General features: G+C 39.8%; 1 protein-coding gene across 2 annotated transcripts in view; it reads right to left on the reverse strand.

Annotated features, from left to right (window-relative positions):
* Nucleotides 1-13,755, reverse strand: part of GCFC2 (GC-rich sequence DNA-binding factor 2) — a 41,380-nt gene that overhangs the window by 20,388 nt on the left and 7,237 nt on the right. For both annotated transcript variants that reach the window (XM_048845663.2, XM_048845665.2), the window contains exons 5-8: nucleotides 7,844-7,932; nucleotides 6,017-6,132; nucleotides 3,127-3,313; nucleotides 901-1,024 (exon numbers count right to left, since the gene is read on the reverse strand). In XM_048845663.2, coding sequence (XP_048701620.2) covers nucleotides 901-1,024; nucleotides 3,127-3,313; nucleotides 6,017-6,132; nucleotides 7,844-7,932 — 516 coding nt within the window. The remainder of the gene's footprint in view (nucleotides 1-900; nucleotides 1,025-3,126; nucleotides 3,314-6,016; nucleotides 6,133-7,843; nucleotides 7,933-13,755) is intronic.

Below are 13,755 nucleotides of genomic sequence, written 5' to 3' on the forward strand. Positions count from 1 at the left end.
TTTTCCCCTCTACAGTTTATTATTTTAGAAATGGCATGAAGAAACTTATCAATGTTAAAGCAGAACAACATTACACCTTTATGGACTGTGTAACAATCTGAAGTGCCAGTTTCTTGATATATCACAGTATGAGGTCAGAGTGAGAGTGATGAAGTTATTGCTTTTTGGTATCTGTTGGAGATGGAAATGAACGTCTTATGGAACACACTATTGACAGTGCTGACAGTGACAACGAATGCTAGAGACTTCTCTCCGTTTGTAAGTCAAAACTGACACTAGGCAACAATTTTATTCCAATTCAAGAAGTTATTCTAACCATAAGTATTATGAATAATTACTATCTGGTTTGGAACCTATATCTAGTGATAAAGAACAGCACCAGACTAGTCCTCCACTAGTGCTGCCTTCTGTTGCTGTTGAGTGCTCACCGTGTCTTGTCCACCAATATCAACTGTTCCTTTTCAGATCTCCTTTTAAGCTAGTAGAGAATAGCCTGATTGGGCTGGAAAGCATCTTAGGGCATGGCTACACTCGAAACTTCGAAGTCCTGCCGCGGGACCACTCCCGTGGCAGCGCTTTGAAGTGTGAGTGTGGTCGTGCGCCAGCGCTGGGAAAGAAGTCTCCCAGCGCTCCTGGTCATCCACCTCCTTGAGGGGATTATTTTAGAGCACTGTTTACACTGGCGCTTTACAGAGCTGCAACTTGCTGCGCTCAGGGGGGTGTTTTTTCACATCCCTGAGCAAGAAAGCTGCAGCGCTGTAAAGTGCCAGTGTAGCCATAGCCTTACACGTGGGCTACTCACTTGTACCTTGATCTGCACATTATATTATATATATAACACACACACACGCACGCACTCACACACTTGCTGAAAATTTATTTTTAAAAAGTCATGCTAACTTGATAGCAGCTGAACATAAGCAGATTCATTTTTCAGATCCTCTTGCCTACGTTTCAAGAGAGTTATGGCTTGTTGTTGAAGTAGCATCTCCATAGCTGACTCCAGTTCATTAATATGAAGTAGCTGAAATATATTCAATAGATATTACATTTTCAGTTAACTATTAGAATTACAAAAGAAAAGCTGAAAGCAAAAATGTGCAAAAGCAGAAGTAGTTTCCCCAATTATTTTTATACATAACAATGATGAACCATATACATTATTTTTTCCAATTTGAGTAATAAGTTCCTGTTCCTTTTGGTTAGACCTTTCAGACACAGTACATGATAAGCTGAGAAGTACCATCTATTGAGACATGTGAAAGAACACACAGAATATTTAGAATGGTAGGTAATGTGTTCAGTTTGCAAATAAAAAGATGCTTTTTTCTAACTGCTGCCCTTACAAGCGCAATAGGGTCTCTGGGAATCAAGCTGCTGTCTTTCATGCATTTCACACATCACCACCAGTAATAAAACTTCAGTAGGCCAAAATTTCACCCTCAGTTATACCTGTATTATACCTGTCTTCAAATTAGGCTATCAGACCCCTTTTCAATTTCAATGCCTCCAGTAGGCTTATACGGGAGTAACTGCCTGGAACTTAGTGAGCTATTTTTTTCATGATGCACAAGATGGAATAGATACCAAATCAACCTTAGCTATGTTGGGCTTTGCAGGGATAGAAGGAATAAAAGCAGTAAAAATCTTATTTTTGTCATTTAAGTAAATATGACTTGACTTAGAACATCCACCCACAAGGAACTAAGGTGAAGTAAGGTTCCATTAACACAGTCACTTTTTCAGGGTAAAAATTAAACACAACATGGATACCCCTACCTGAATCACCCCTACTAGAGATCTTGAAATCCACTGGGCTTTCACAAATCCATCCTAGCATGTTGAAAAAAGTGTGACTCACCTGGTTCATTTCAGGTGAGCTTTACAGGCCCATGTTACACTCCGAGCTAATTAAAAATCATCAGTAGTCTAAACTAACTCAGCTGTTCCAGTACTAGGAAGACAGAGAATTATCCTCCTATCACAAGAAATTAGAGAATTCTCTCATCCAAAAGGTTTCAGAAAGACTTGTTGGAGCTTTTAATTCACATGGCCTTACTTTCCTTTTACAGTTTACTTAATAATTTGAAATAAAGTTGTGAAATGGACAATTTATTTTTTTTAACATTTCAGATTTTTGAATGAATACCTTGCTCATTTTAATGAGCAATCTGCAGTTATTCTCCCTCTTTCTGATATTTAAATAGAGGTTTTAAAGGTAGCACCTAAGCTCTAAATACAGTAATGCAGACCACATTGCCATTATGTCCTGGGTGGATACTGCTATGTATTCTTTGCCTCACCCAGATTGTACGAAGCTTTGCTTGCCCTCCCACTCCTTTTAAATGCACATGATGGTTATGATGGGAAGGCTACAGCAAACAGGTGTGCTTCAGCTAGTTAGATATAGCACAGCCAGGTGGTGTAAAAGAATTCCCCCCCAGTTCTGCTAATCCATCTCAACCTAAACTTGAAACCCTCACCCCGTCCATTCTATAATACTGAGTACATTCCTATGGAAGTTTTGAGATGCACACAACTGAGCATTTAGGTGAGACTGTCAATTTAATTTTCAATTTTTACCTAAAACAGCATAATTTATAACTAATGTGTCCCTCCCCCCCCCATATCCTTATTCTAGTCCAATATTTTTATTTTGAAAAAATCTGGTTGTTGGCAGAGTAATACAAGATCTAAAATTATACTCAAGCCATCTGTCAAATACCAAAGCTGCCCAATGTAGTGATGACACAGGGACAGAATATTTAAAAGGGATTTTTTTTTTTTAAAAGTACTTTTAGGGTATTATGTTAACAGCAAATTCCCTCTGACAAGACTTGGATTTTACAATCACCACCACAGTTTTACTATTCCCCCCCAAAGACGACAAATGGAAAATAAGAAAATTAAGTATTTTCTTTAGGCTCATTAAACAATCTTAAGCATTACATAAAAGATAGCCTTCTGACAGAAGTGCTTTTAAATTTATGGTTTCCCTTTAATATTGTTTCCCCATACTTGGTGGCAACAAAATGTTAACTTCTCGAGGAAGGCGACTATTCTATTGGCTGAATATCACAAACCTCACCTCATCCCCTTTAAAGAAGAAAAACAAAAAGTTGATACCTTTTCATTCAAACAGTCTATAAGGCTTTCCATGTAAGTTTTCATAGACCTGTAGAATTTGTAATTCAGAGCTGCATTTGAAGACCTCTCTAACTCCTGGATGGTACTCTTCGAGCTTTCAATGTCTTGTGTATATTTTTCATGCTCCCTCTGGTGAGCACGATGAAGGTCCTGTAATGATGTCATTCTGAAAAAACCCCAAACATCTGTAAACAACTTAAAGTCAAGTTAAGCCACCTTAAGTTTTTCCCTCAGTCATTGTGTCACATTGCCTCTGTATAAATCCACGGTATGTCCACATCTTGAATACTGTGTGCAGATGTGGTCGCCCCATCTCAAAAAAGATATATTGGAATTGGAAAAGGTTCAGAAAAGGGCAACAAAAATGATTAGGGGTATGGAACGGCTTCCGTATGAGGAGAGATCAATAACACTGGGACTTTTCAGCTTGGAAAAAAGATGACTAAGGGGGGACATGATTGAGGTCTATAAAATCATGACTGATGTGAAGAAAGGATACAAGGAAGTGTTATTTACTCCTTCTCTGAACACAAGAACTAGGGGTCACCAAATGACATTAATAGGCAGCAGGTTTAAAATAAACCAAAGGAAGTATTTTTTGACACAATGCACAGTCAACCTGTGGAACGCTTTGCCAGAGGATGTTGTGAAGGCCAAGACTATAACAGGTTCAAAAAAGACTAGATAAATTCATGGAGGATACGTCCATCAATGGCTATTAGACAGAATGGGCAGGGATGGTGTCTCTAGCCTCTGTTTGCCAGAAGCTGGGAATGGGTGATGGGATGGACGACTTGATTACCCATTCTGTTCATTCCCTCTGGGGCACCTGGCATTGGTCACTGTCTGAAGACAGGATACTGGGCTAGACGGAACTTTGGTCTGACCCAGTCAGGCCACTGCTATGTTCTTATGCAGCAAGTCTAGTTCTAGGTTAGTAACAACAGTACTTACTTCCATTAGTCCCACTCAATTTAAAAGTCTACTAAGAATTAATCATGCCAGCATTTCCCAATGTGTGGAGTGTGGACTGGCCTTTCCACTGTTCTCCAATCTCAGCTTTCATTTACATGGGTGGTAGCTTAGATGCTAATGATGATACTTCAGCATCAACACAGTTGACTATTTCACTGTTCATCTGGTCATGTAAGAAAGGAGAGGCCAGATATCCTAAAAATCTGCACAATCCACTCTGAGTGCCTGCTCTTTTTGGACAGGCTTTTAGCACTGCAAGGCAGGATTGAATGTGGGCTACAGTTTGCCTCATTTTCCTAAAGTGGGATTCCGCTTCCAACTTTGAAAAACTAAGCAATACATCAAAAAAGTAGTCATTATTATTGACGAGCTGGTCAAATCAAACTAAAGGAAAATAATACAATCACAATTTTAAAAAATCATGTTCAATTCAGCCTTCTGTAATTATGCATATTTTAAACACATTATGGTCAAATTAAATTATTTCTTATCCCTGCTGGCTTGCAAGTAGGTGACCTAATTTTTTATGTTCCTAATATGGAATCATAAAATATCAGGGTTGGAAGGGACCTCAGGAGGTCATCTAGTCTAACCCCCTGCTCAAAGCAGGGCCTAATCCCCAACTAAATCATCCCAGCCAGGGCTTTGTCAAGCCTGACCTTAAAAACTTCTAAGGAAGGAGATTCTACCACCTCCCTAAGTAACGCATTCCAGTGTTTCACCACCCTCCTAGTGAAAAAGTTTTTCCTAATATCCAACCTAAATCTCCTCCACTGCAACTTGAGACCATTACTCCTTGTTCCTGTCATCCGCTACCACTGAGAATAGTCTAGACCCATCCTCTTTGGAAAGGTAGTTGAAAGCAGCTTCAAATCTCCCCTCATTCTTCTCTTCTGTAGACTAAACAATCCCAGTTCCCTCAGCCTCTCCTCATAAGTCATGTGTTCCAGTCCCCTAATCATTTTTGTTGCTCTCCGCTGGACTCTCTCCAATTTTTCCACATCCTTCTTGTAGTATGGGGCCCAAAACTGGACACAGTTCTCCAAATGAGGCCTCACCAATGTCAAATAGAGGGGAACGATCACGTCCCTCAATCTGCTGGCAATGCCCCTACTTATACATCCCAAAATGCCATTGGCCTTCTTGGCTACAAGAGCACACTGTTGACTCTCATCAAGCTTCTCGTCCACTGTAACCCCTAACATCCTGATTCTCTTTTATTAATTTGATTCTATAGTTAAGTGAACCCAGAATTTAACTTATCTTCTCCAGGAAAATAGGCAAAAAAACATTAACCGCTGCAAAATTCTTCAAGCCAATTTAGCCACAATTTTTAAAGCTGATGTCAGTAGGGCTCTGTATGGGTATCTCCATGCACAACTTTCCACAGGACAAGGACCTAAAATTGGTGTTAAGATTTGAGCTTTGTGCTGTTTGCTTAATCTCCCACAACTGTATTACCACCAGTTTTAGCAACAGTGGGGGGTACTAGCAGAGAAGAGCGGAAAGCATTTTAATCAACATTTCATCAAGCCCTTCTGACACCATGTTCACATGACTTTGGCGTGAACACAGAATTGTTTAGTCTACATTAGTACTCCATCCCATGGCTCTGCACTAGTGGTAGAACAGTGGGAGAGATTTTAACAAAAAGCTCCAGATGAACACTGTGGCGATGTTTACTACCAAGCGAAACAAAAATCTTACTACTATTCTGAATATAGCAGCAAGTACATTACACATAAAACAATAATGCTAATATCCTCTAGTACGTGGAAGAAAGAGTCAAAGAGTAGAGACAGAATGAGATGTCATGTCTTTTATGAACCAGTGTAACAGCACTGTATGTAACACAGAATGTTCAAAACTTGTGTTTCACACTAGTAACACTTACCTTGTAGTCAGTCGCTTCTTTACAATTTCCAGGTTCACAGGTGGCAGTGAAACAGAGGGATCAAACCTTATTTTCATGGGTCGAGATTTATGTAGAGAAGTGTCTACATTAATTCCCTGTGAGAAATAACGTTGTTAATTTTTATGAACTTGTTTTCCTCTGGAACTGTAAGCTTTAGCAGGCCCAATGATTAGAATATACAGCAAGTTGTTATGATGTACATAATGTAATACAAATTTCTAAAAAATTAGATGTTTCCTGTGTAAAATGTATACACAGGTAAAGCTGATTATCCAGATATCTCTTTAGTTCTAGCTATGCGTTTTTCCTCTCTCTTCATGAACTGATAAATCCCTACAATTTCCAGGATTGTACAGAACACTTCCATCCTGAAAACTGAGACCTGGTAAATAATATTTTTTAATATGTTTTAATCCCATCTTTACAGCCAACAGTAAATATGCTCTCATTTTTTTCCTTTATATTTTGTTTTAGAACCACATGGTTATATGCAAGATTTCTGGGAATAATTCATGATCTCCTCATGAGGCTTAAACAGTTAATAATATAGAAGGGCTACAGCATATATAAGCATTAAGCAACAGACTGCAAATATAATAGGCATTTACTATAGGGTAAAAATAAATTAAGTAAACTCTAAATTTTATGACAATCGGCGAATATATGACAGATTCCACAATTTGAAAGTAAGTAATTGTGACAAAAGAAGGATTTCAGCCAATCACAGCTTAGAAAAGCTTTCAGCCAGTCACAGCTTTGAGCAGGGGATTGGACTAGATGACCTCCTGAGGTCTATTCCAACCCTAATATTCTAGGATTCTATGAAAAGATGTTCTGCATTCTAGGTCAGTTTCAGTTTCCAAATTGATTTAAGGTGTGGTCAACGTAGACAGTATCACACTAATCTAGTCTTGAAGTGACAAAGTCATGCATAATGGCAACGAACTCTGAACCTGAAAGAAATGGCTGCAATTTGCTGGTCAGACAGAGGAAAAAATGCCTTTCCAGAAATAACTGCCACACAATTGTCTAATAGGAGCTGGGTATCCAATAATACCAGATTGTAAACACACAGTGGGAAAATAAACCCAGCATGCCTTCAATCATATCCAGACTGAGCTTTAGACAGACTGTTTCTCTTACCTGCCCCAATCTCACCTAGACTAGCTAAAGGAGCACCTATTTGGACATCAGCACATTGTAAGTGCCATAGTTCATACTCTTACAAAGCCACCCAAATGCCCACATACACACTGAACTGAAAGGGAAACAAGATGGAACCCCGTTGAACGCCACGTGAAAGTGCCCTTAGAAAGGTTAAATAACCAATCTAGTACTAGAGGGCGGGGGGAGGTGAGGGGCACAGTAAGTGTTATGAGTGTTTCTTCCCTTCCCTTATTGATAGTTTAATAGTGTAGGTTTTAGAGGATGGCATTTTAACGTTTTGGTTTGTGAGTACTTTTGTTTTTAAGATCCTTCACAGCAGATACTTTAGCTCAGAGTTTCATTCGCAGACTTTAAGTTGACTCAGATTCTCTGCCTTTCCAAAAAGTCTCCCTCTGCACTGAATAGTGTGGGTAATACACCTTTTCTTTGAGGCTAATGACAATGCTGTTCCTCTGATCAGCTAGCAATGAGAAATTGCTGATCTGCATTAGCACAGTCTTCGCCTAGTTCTATTCTCCTCACACCTAATGAATTAGCATATCCAATGACCAAGGAAGAAGGAGCTCTAACATTGCTCCCAAACCAAACTATCTTGCATAGCAGCAAAAAGCAACAACAGTGAAAGAAAAAGCACATTACCTGTGGGAGTCTGACTCCTTTGTTTAGTTGCTGTTCTTCCCACATGTTTTGTATTTCATCATCTTCACTTGTTCCATCACTCTTGGGTACTGGAAGTAAAATGAAGAGTAAAGATATGAAAAATAGCAGTTTCTCTCCATCTATCCTTTCTGCACTCCCACCACCATCCCCAAAAATATTTGTTGCTGTTCCTACAAGCCTTACTAAGAAAATCGGACAGGCAGAAAGAACAGCACAGGTGGGATTCTCAAAATGGGATTTAAAGGCCGCAGCAGGAACAGACCTGTAATGAAAATTAAGTCCCTGAGAATAGAGTTTCTTAGTTAACTGTTGCTGCAGAGCCAACGCAAGCATAAAATACTGTGCCCTACAAACACATTTTACTTTGCAAATCAAACTGTATATAATCCATACTAAATATATGTAAATATAGATGGTTATTGTTCTACCCACTAGGGCTGTCAAGCGATTAATTGTGCTGTTAAACAATACTATTTATATAAATATTTTTTGATGTTTTCCACATTTTCAAAGATATTGATTTCAATTACAACACAGAATACGAAGTGTACAATGCTCCCTTTATTTTTTTTATTACAAATATTTGCACTGTAAAAAACAAAAGAAACAGTATTTCAATTCACCTAATACAAGTACTGTAGGGCAGTTTCTTTATCAATAAAGTTGAACTTACAAATGTAGAATTATGTACAAAAAAATAACTGCATTCAAAAATAAAAACAAACAACGTAAAACTTTATAGAGCCTACAAGTCAACTCAGTCCTATTTCTTGTTCAGCCAATCGCTCAGACAAAGTTTGTTTACATTTGCCGGAGATAATGCTGCCCACTTGTTTACAATATCACTTGAAAATGAGAACAGGCATTTGTATGGCACTGTTGTAGCTGGCGTTGCAAAATATTTACGTGCTAGATGAGCTACAGATTCATATGTCCATTCATGCTTCATGCATCCATGCTGATCACGCTCTTTAAGTGGACTTGTAGGCTCTAATTGTTTTACACCGTTTTGTTTATGAGTGTAGTTATGAAACAAAACAAGTCTACATTTGTAAGTTGTGCTTTCACAATGAAGAGATTGGACTATGGTACTTGTATGAGGGGAACTGAAAAATCTTATTTCTTTCATTTATCATTTTTACAGTGCAAATATTTGTAATAAAAATATGAAGTGAGCGCTGTAGACTTTGTATTCTGTGTTGTCACTGAAATCAATATATTTGAAAATGTAGAAAAACATCCAAAATATCTAATTGGTATTCTATTGTTTAACAGGGCGATTAAAACTGCAATTAATCACTCATCAACAAAACTATGAACTAAGTTCTCATCTTATAAACCTCACTTGAATAAGGAATGTAGGATTGGGCTCTATGTTCTAACTGCAGAATCGAGAGATTCTGATCTCAGGTTGAATTTGCAATGCTGGCAGTTAGAAAAAAGCATTTTTTCATTTGTTAAACAAAATGGCTATGAACATTATTGAAAGTCAATATAATGGCTACATCTTAGACCCCTTTAATCCCTCTCGAGTTACTCCTGGTGGAATTCTGCCGCACTGCACAAGCCCAGAATTAACATCCCCCGCAGACTCCCCTGCGGGATAATTGATTTTGACAGGGAGGTGACGGGAAGCTGCAATTACATCTTTTGCCCACCAGGGGCTGGTGTGGCACCCAAAGAGAGGGCAGCCGGGTCACAGGTAGGAGCAGCCAGTCACAGAGAGGGAGGGGGCAGAGGCTGCCTTCCTCACAGCACCCTACCAGTGGGGCCAGGTGAGGAGGCATGGGATATGGGAGGGGGTGTCACACGAGCTAGTGGGGTGACAACATTGAGACAGTGGCTGAATGGAAGTGGGGGTGCAGGAACACATGGGGTCAGGAGAGGTGGGGGTGTAGCTGAATGGGGGTGCAGGGACACACGAAGACAGGGGCAGCTATGCCTGGCTGAGTGAGGTGACAGGGAGGAGTGGGAGTGCAGGGACATACGTGGACAGGGCCAGATGTGCTGAACTGAACGGGAGAGGCTAGGGATCAGCCAGGGTCTGCATGGGTGAGGCTCCCCAACTCCCTAACAATCCCTTCCCCCACAAAATAAATCTTGCTTATTCATTTATTCCATACTTCTCCCACCACACCCAACAACCCTCCAGGTTCACTCCCAGGTTTCTTCCCAGCAATTACTTCCCTTTCCCTCAGCTCCTCCATTTCCCCTGGTGCCCCCAAGCCTTCGCCATGCTTCTCAGGGGTACAGGAAATACATTTCTGGATTGTAGTTTAAATGAATTTTTACTCAAAATTCTGTATTAATATACCTAGTAAGGAAACTGTCAAAAAATATTTCCTGAATTTTTTTGTTGTCTGTATTGTTACAGACATACTTACTGACACGTATTTTGAAATAAATTACCAAAATATTTGTAAATGGCAGGATTATACTGTTACTTTGATAAAAATGCAGAATTTAAAAATATTGTTAATATCAAAATGGATAACTTGAGGGGCATGTTTGTAAAAAAAAAAAAAATACTACACAGCTTTCTTATTCTCCAGTCAACAAACATGGCACCCTTATTCTGGCATTTTCACATTGTCACTCTTTCAGGTATAACCATGCTTTTAAGAAGTTCATATTTTGGTCTTAAGCTACTTGACTGACTCCTTCAAAGGCATGGATTCCCAAAAAGTAGGTCGCATTTAAGAAATGTGATCTTTTGAGGGTTGAAAAAGAGCTGAAGAGAAAGGAAAAAGAGCCATGGATATAATTAACCTGAAGTAACAAAAATGTGACAGTACAGCATAAAAACTAATCTACATGGTCATTACCATGGTTCAGGCAATATACATTTAAATGTAATTAGCTTAATATATAAAGCTAATGGTACATGTAGACAAAAGGTTTAAGCTGGAGAGAAGTCATTAGGGAAAGTCACACTGTTCAGCACTGAAAATGATTGATACTTTCATGTTTTACATTTTATTTATTCTTGCTTATTCAAACTTTTTAAACTAAACAAACTGGGGATAGAGAAGGGAGGCAAATTAATTGAAACGAGAAAGACAACAGGGCACAAATTCATTGGATCAGGCTATGATAATGGTCAGAAAAATTTATTCAGCAGATAATGTAAAAACAACAATGCCCCTGATAAACACTCATCCACTACAAGAGTTCAACATACATTAAACAATTGTACAAGATGAATCTGAGGGACTGCAGTATACATCAGAGCAGGGAACGGTGACTAGAACAGTAAAATCTTTGATGTAAATTATCTGACTCATAACAGTGTTATGTGGATTAGTCAACATTTATAAAGTTCTATAAAAAAAACATTACTCTGAAGCTCCTAGCAGTCAAGTAACAAAACACCATTATTGAATGCATAGAGTGTCATACTGAATAAAAATCTGAGGCAGTTATTATGGTAGCATATATTGGACTACCTCCCTCCCTCCACCCCACTTTGTTATACCATCACAATGTACTTTCCTTGTTAATCATTACATCCACACAGCTCTGCTGAGTGGTTAACTCAAGTGCATTCTGGGCACGTACCCCACAATGCAATGTTCCATCACTCAGCCCTAAATTCAGATTATTCCCAGGGTGCCTGTGGTATGCCTACCAGAAACTATAAGAAGGCAGGATCTCAGGGTCAAATTAAGACTTCCACACTTCTCCTCCTGTCATCCATTAATTTTGGCAGCATCATTTTCAAGGTAGTATGGACGACAGGCTGCTGAGCACCATGATCATGACAGCCATTAATACAAACGGGATGATGCAAATGCATTTTCAGTCATGGAGACTGACAGATTTGGCTCTGTGGTCTCATAGGGCTTTTGATGCTGTAGTAATACAGCTAATGAAAGAGGAGAAGGAGAATGAAATCAAGTAGTTACTACTGTAGGGCATTTATCAGGAGCAACTTTATTCAATGGCCAACCCAGAAGCATTGGTTCAACTAGCAGTGTCTAGGGGAAGAGGGTAGTAATGCAGACCAGGATACCAGCAATGGTAGCAGATCTTCAGGATAACAAAGGCCACTTTCCTAGAGGATCTGTGTGGGTGAGCACTGTAGCTACAGAAGAACACCAACATGGGAGTTCCCCTCAACATGGAGAAGCATGTTGCCATCATTCTCTGGAAGTTAGTCTCCCCTGTTTACTATCAGTCAGTAATTAATTTGGTTGTTGGTGGTAGCTCAACTGTTGGGGTTGTTATCATGGATGCTATGAGGAGGGTTCTGCTATACCATGTCAGAGTGTGGCAATGATTTCCCTCTCTCTCACACACACACACACACACACACTTCCCCTCAAGCCAAAGACTTGATCAAGAGGAAAAGGTATTTCTCTGTTGTGCTGCATGACCTTGATCATTGCCAAAGATTCACTAATATTAACATGGGGGTGGTCTGGAAGAGTCCATGATGTCAGAACATTTAGAAGTTGTGGCCTGGATACTGGAATGAAGGAGGACATTTTTGCTCCCCAGACCACTACAGAAATGAATGGAGTTATGATTCCTCCTGTCATTCTGGGAGATTCTTCTTACCCTCTGCTTTTTTGGCTTACAAAGGCTCTCAGACACTTGGACAAGAGAAAGGAGTATTCCAAGTACCTATGGAATGCTAGTGAAGTGAACTTTTAAAAGGCTGAAGGGCAGGTGAAAAAGCTGTATGTTTTTATGAAAAAGCTGTATGTTTCTCCTCATTGTATGCTAAATGCCTGCTGTATTTCACATAACATCTGTAAGAGTAAGGGAGAGATCCTGGAGGATGGGTAGGAGCAGGAAGTGGAGAGACTTTCTGAACATTACAGACAGTGAGAGAGTAAGTCTCTACAAAATGCCCCAAGTGGTCAAGGAAATAGGGTCAGCGATGCATTGTTCTCCTCCACTGGGGGTGACAAATGTACCGTAAAAAGAGAAATATGTTTGTGCTCTCTTCTGGTAAGGAGTTGATAACATCCTCCCCACACATACAATGTCATTTATGGGTTGAGCTGTTCCTCAGTGGAACATTTCAGCCAAGTTAAAGCAAAATGAATGTATTCAGTTAACACTACATCTTGGGGGGGGAGGGGAGAGAAGAACCAATTAAATGAGAATGTGGTGAAACCTTAACAGCAATGGATGTGAGGTATGGCCAAAGTAAGGAATGCTCAAACTCCTGTAGGTGATGCACTCAAGAGAATTTTCCTTCTCCATGTCCCAGGGTTGACTGAAATAGTGGTCTCAGTATGGTGCATTCTCTATAGTTTGCAGAACACTGGAACTTTGGGTGCAGTGCTTGACCTTTATAACTAAAAGGTGCTCTATCACAGCTGTCTACCTCAGGTCCCGGTCCAGGGCCATTCAATCCATTTAGATACTTTGAGAATACTCTAGGAAACCAGTCCTCCACAATTGCGCCTTTCTATGTGGCTCTCTGCTGGGAGGAATTCAATAGTTCCTGGGACAGATCTTCTCTTGCCATTCCCCCCTGCCTTTGAAGATTTGTCAGCCACTCTGCAGGTGATAACTCCCTTCTTCATGTGGGCCATGACATTACAGGTGCTACAGGAAATAAGAAAGAGCACAAGTACTTACTGTCCCCCACCCTAATCACCAAACCAAAAATGTTTCTTCCCCACAATTTTAGAATGCTATTCCAATAGTCTCTTCCCACATTGAGGTTCACTTCAAGACAGTAAGAAGATTTCCAAATTACTTCCCCTTGTATAGGCCCCCTGTAATAAACACTGGGCATCTGAACTGGCTGTGCTGGTTTTAAGTTGCAGGTTGTATGGTGCAGCAGTCAGCAGGTTAGTAATTGCATGTGCACCCCTGCAGGGTGTCCTTACAGTGGTGGATGTTACTCTGAGATGAGTCCCCAGAAAATTAAG

The sequence above is a fragment of the Caretta caretta genome, chromosome 3 (assembly GCF_965140235.1).
Source record: "Caretta caretta isolate rCarCar2 chromosome 3, rCarCar1.hap1, whole genome shotgun sequence".
Lineage (NCBI taxonomy): Eukaryota > Metazoa > Chordata > Testudines > Cheloniidae > Caretta > Caretta caretta.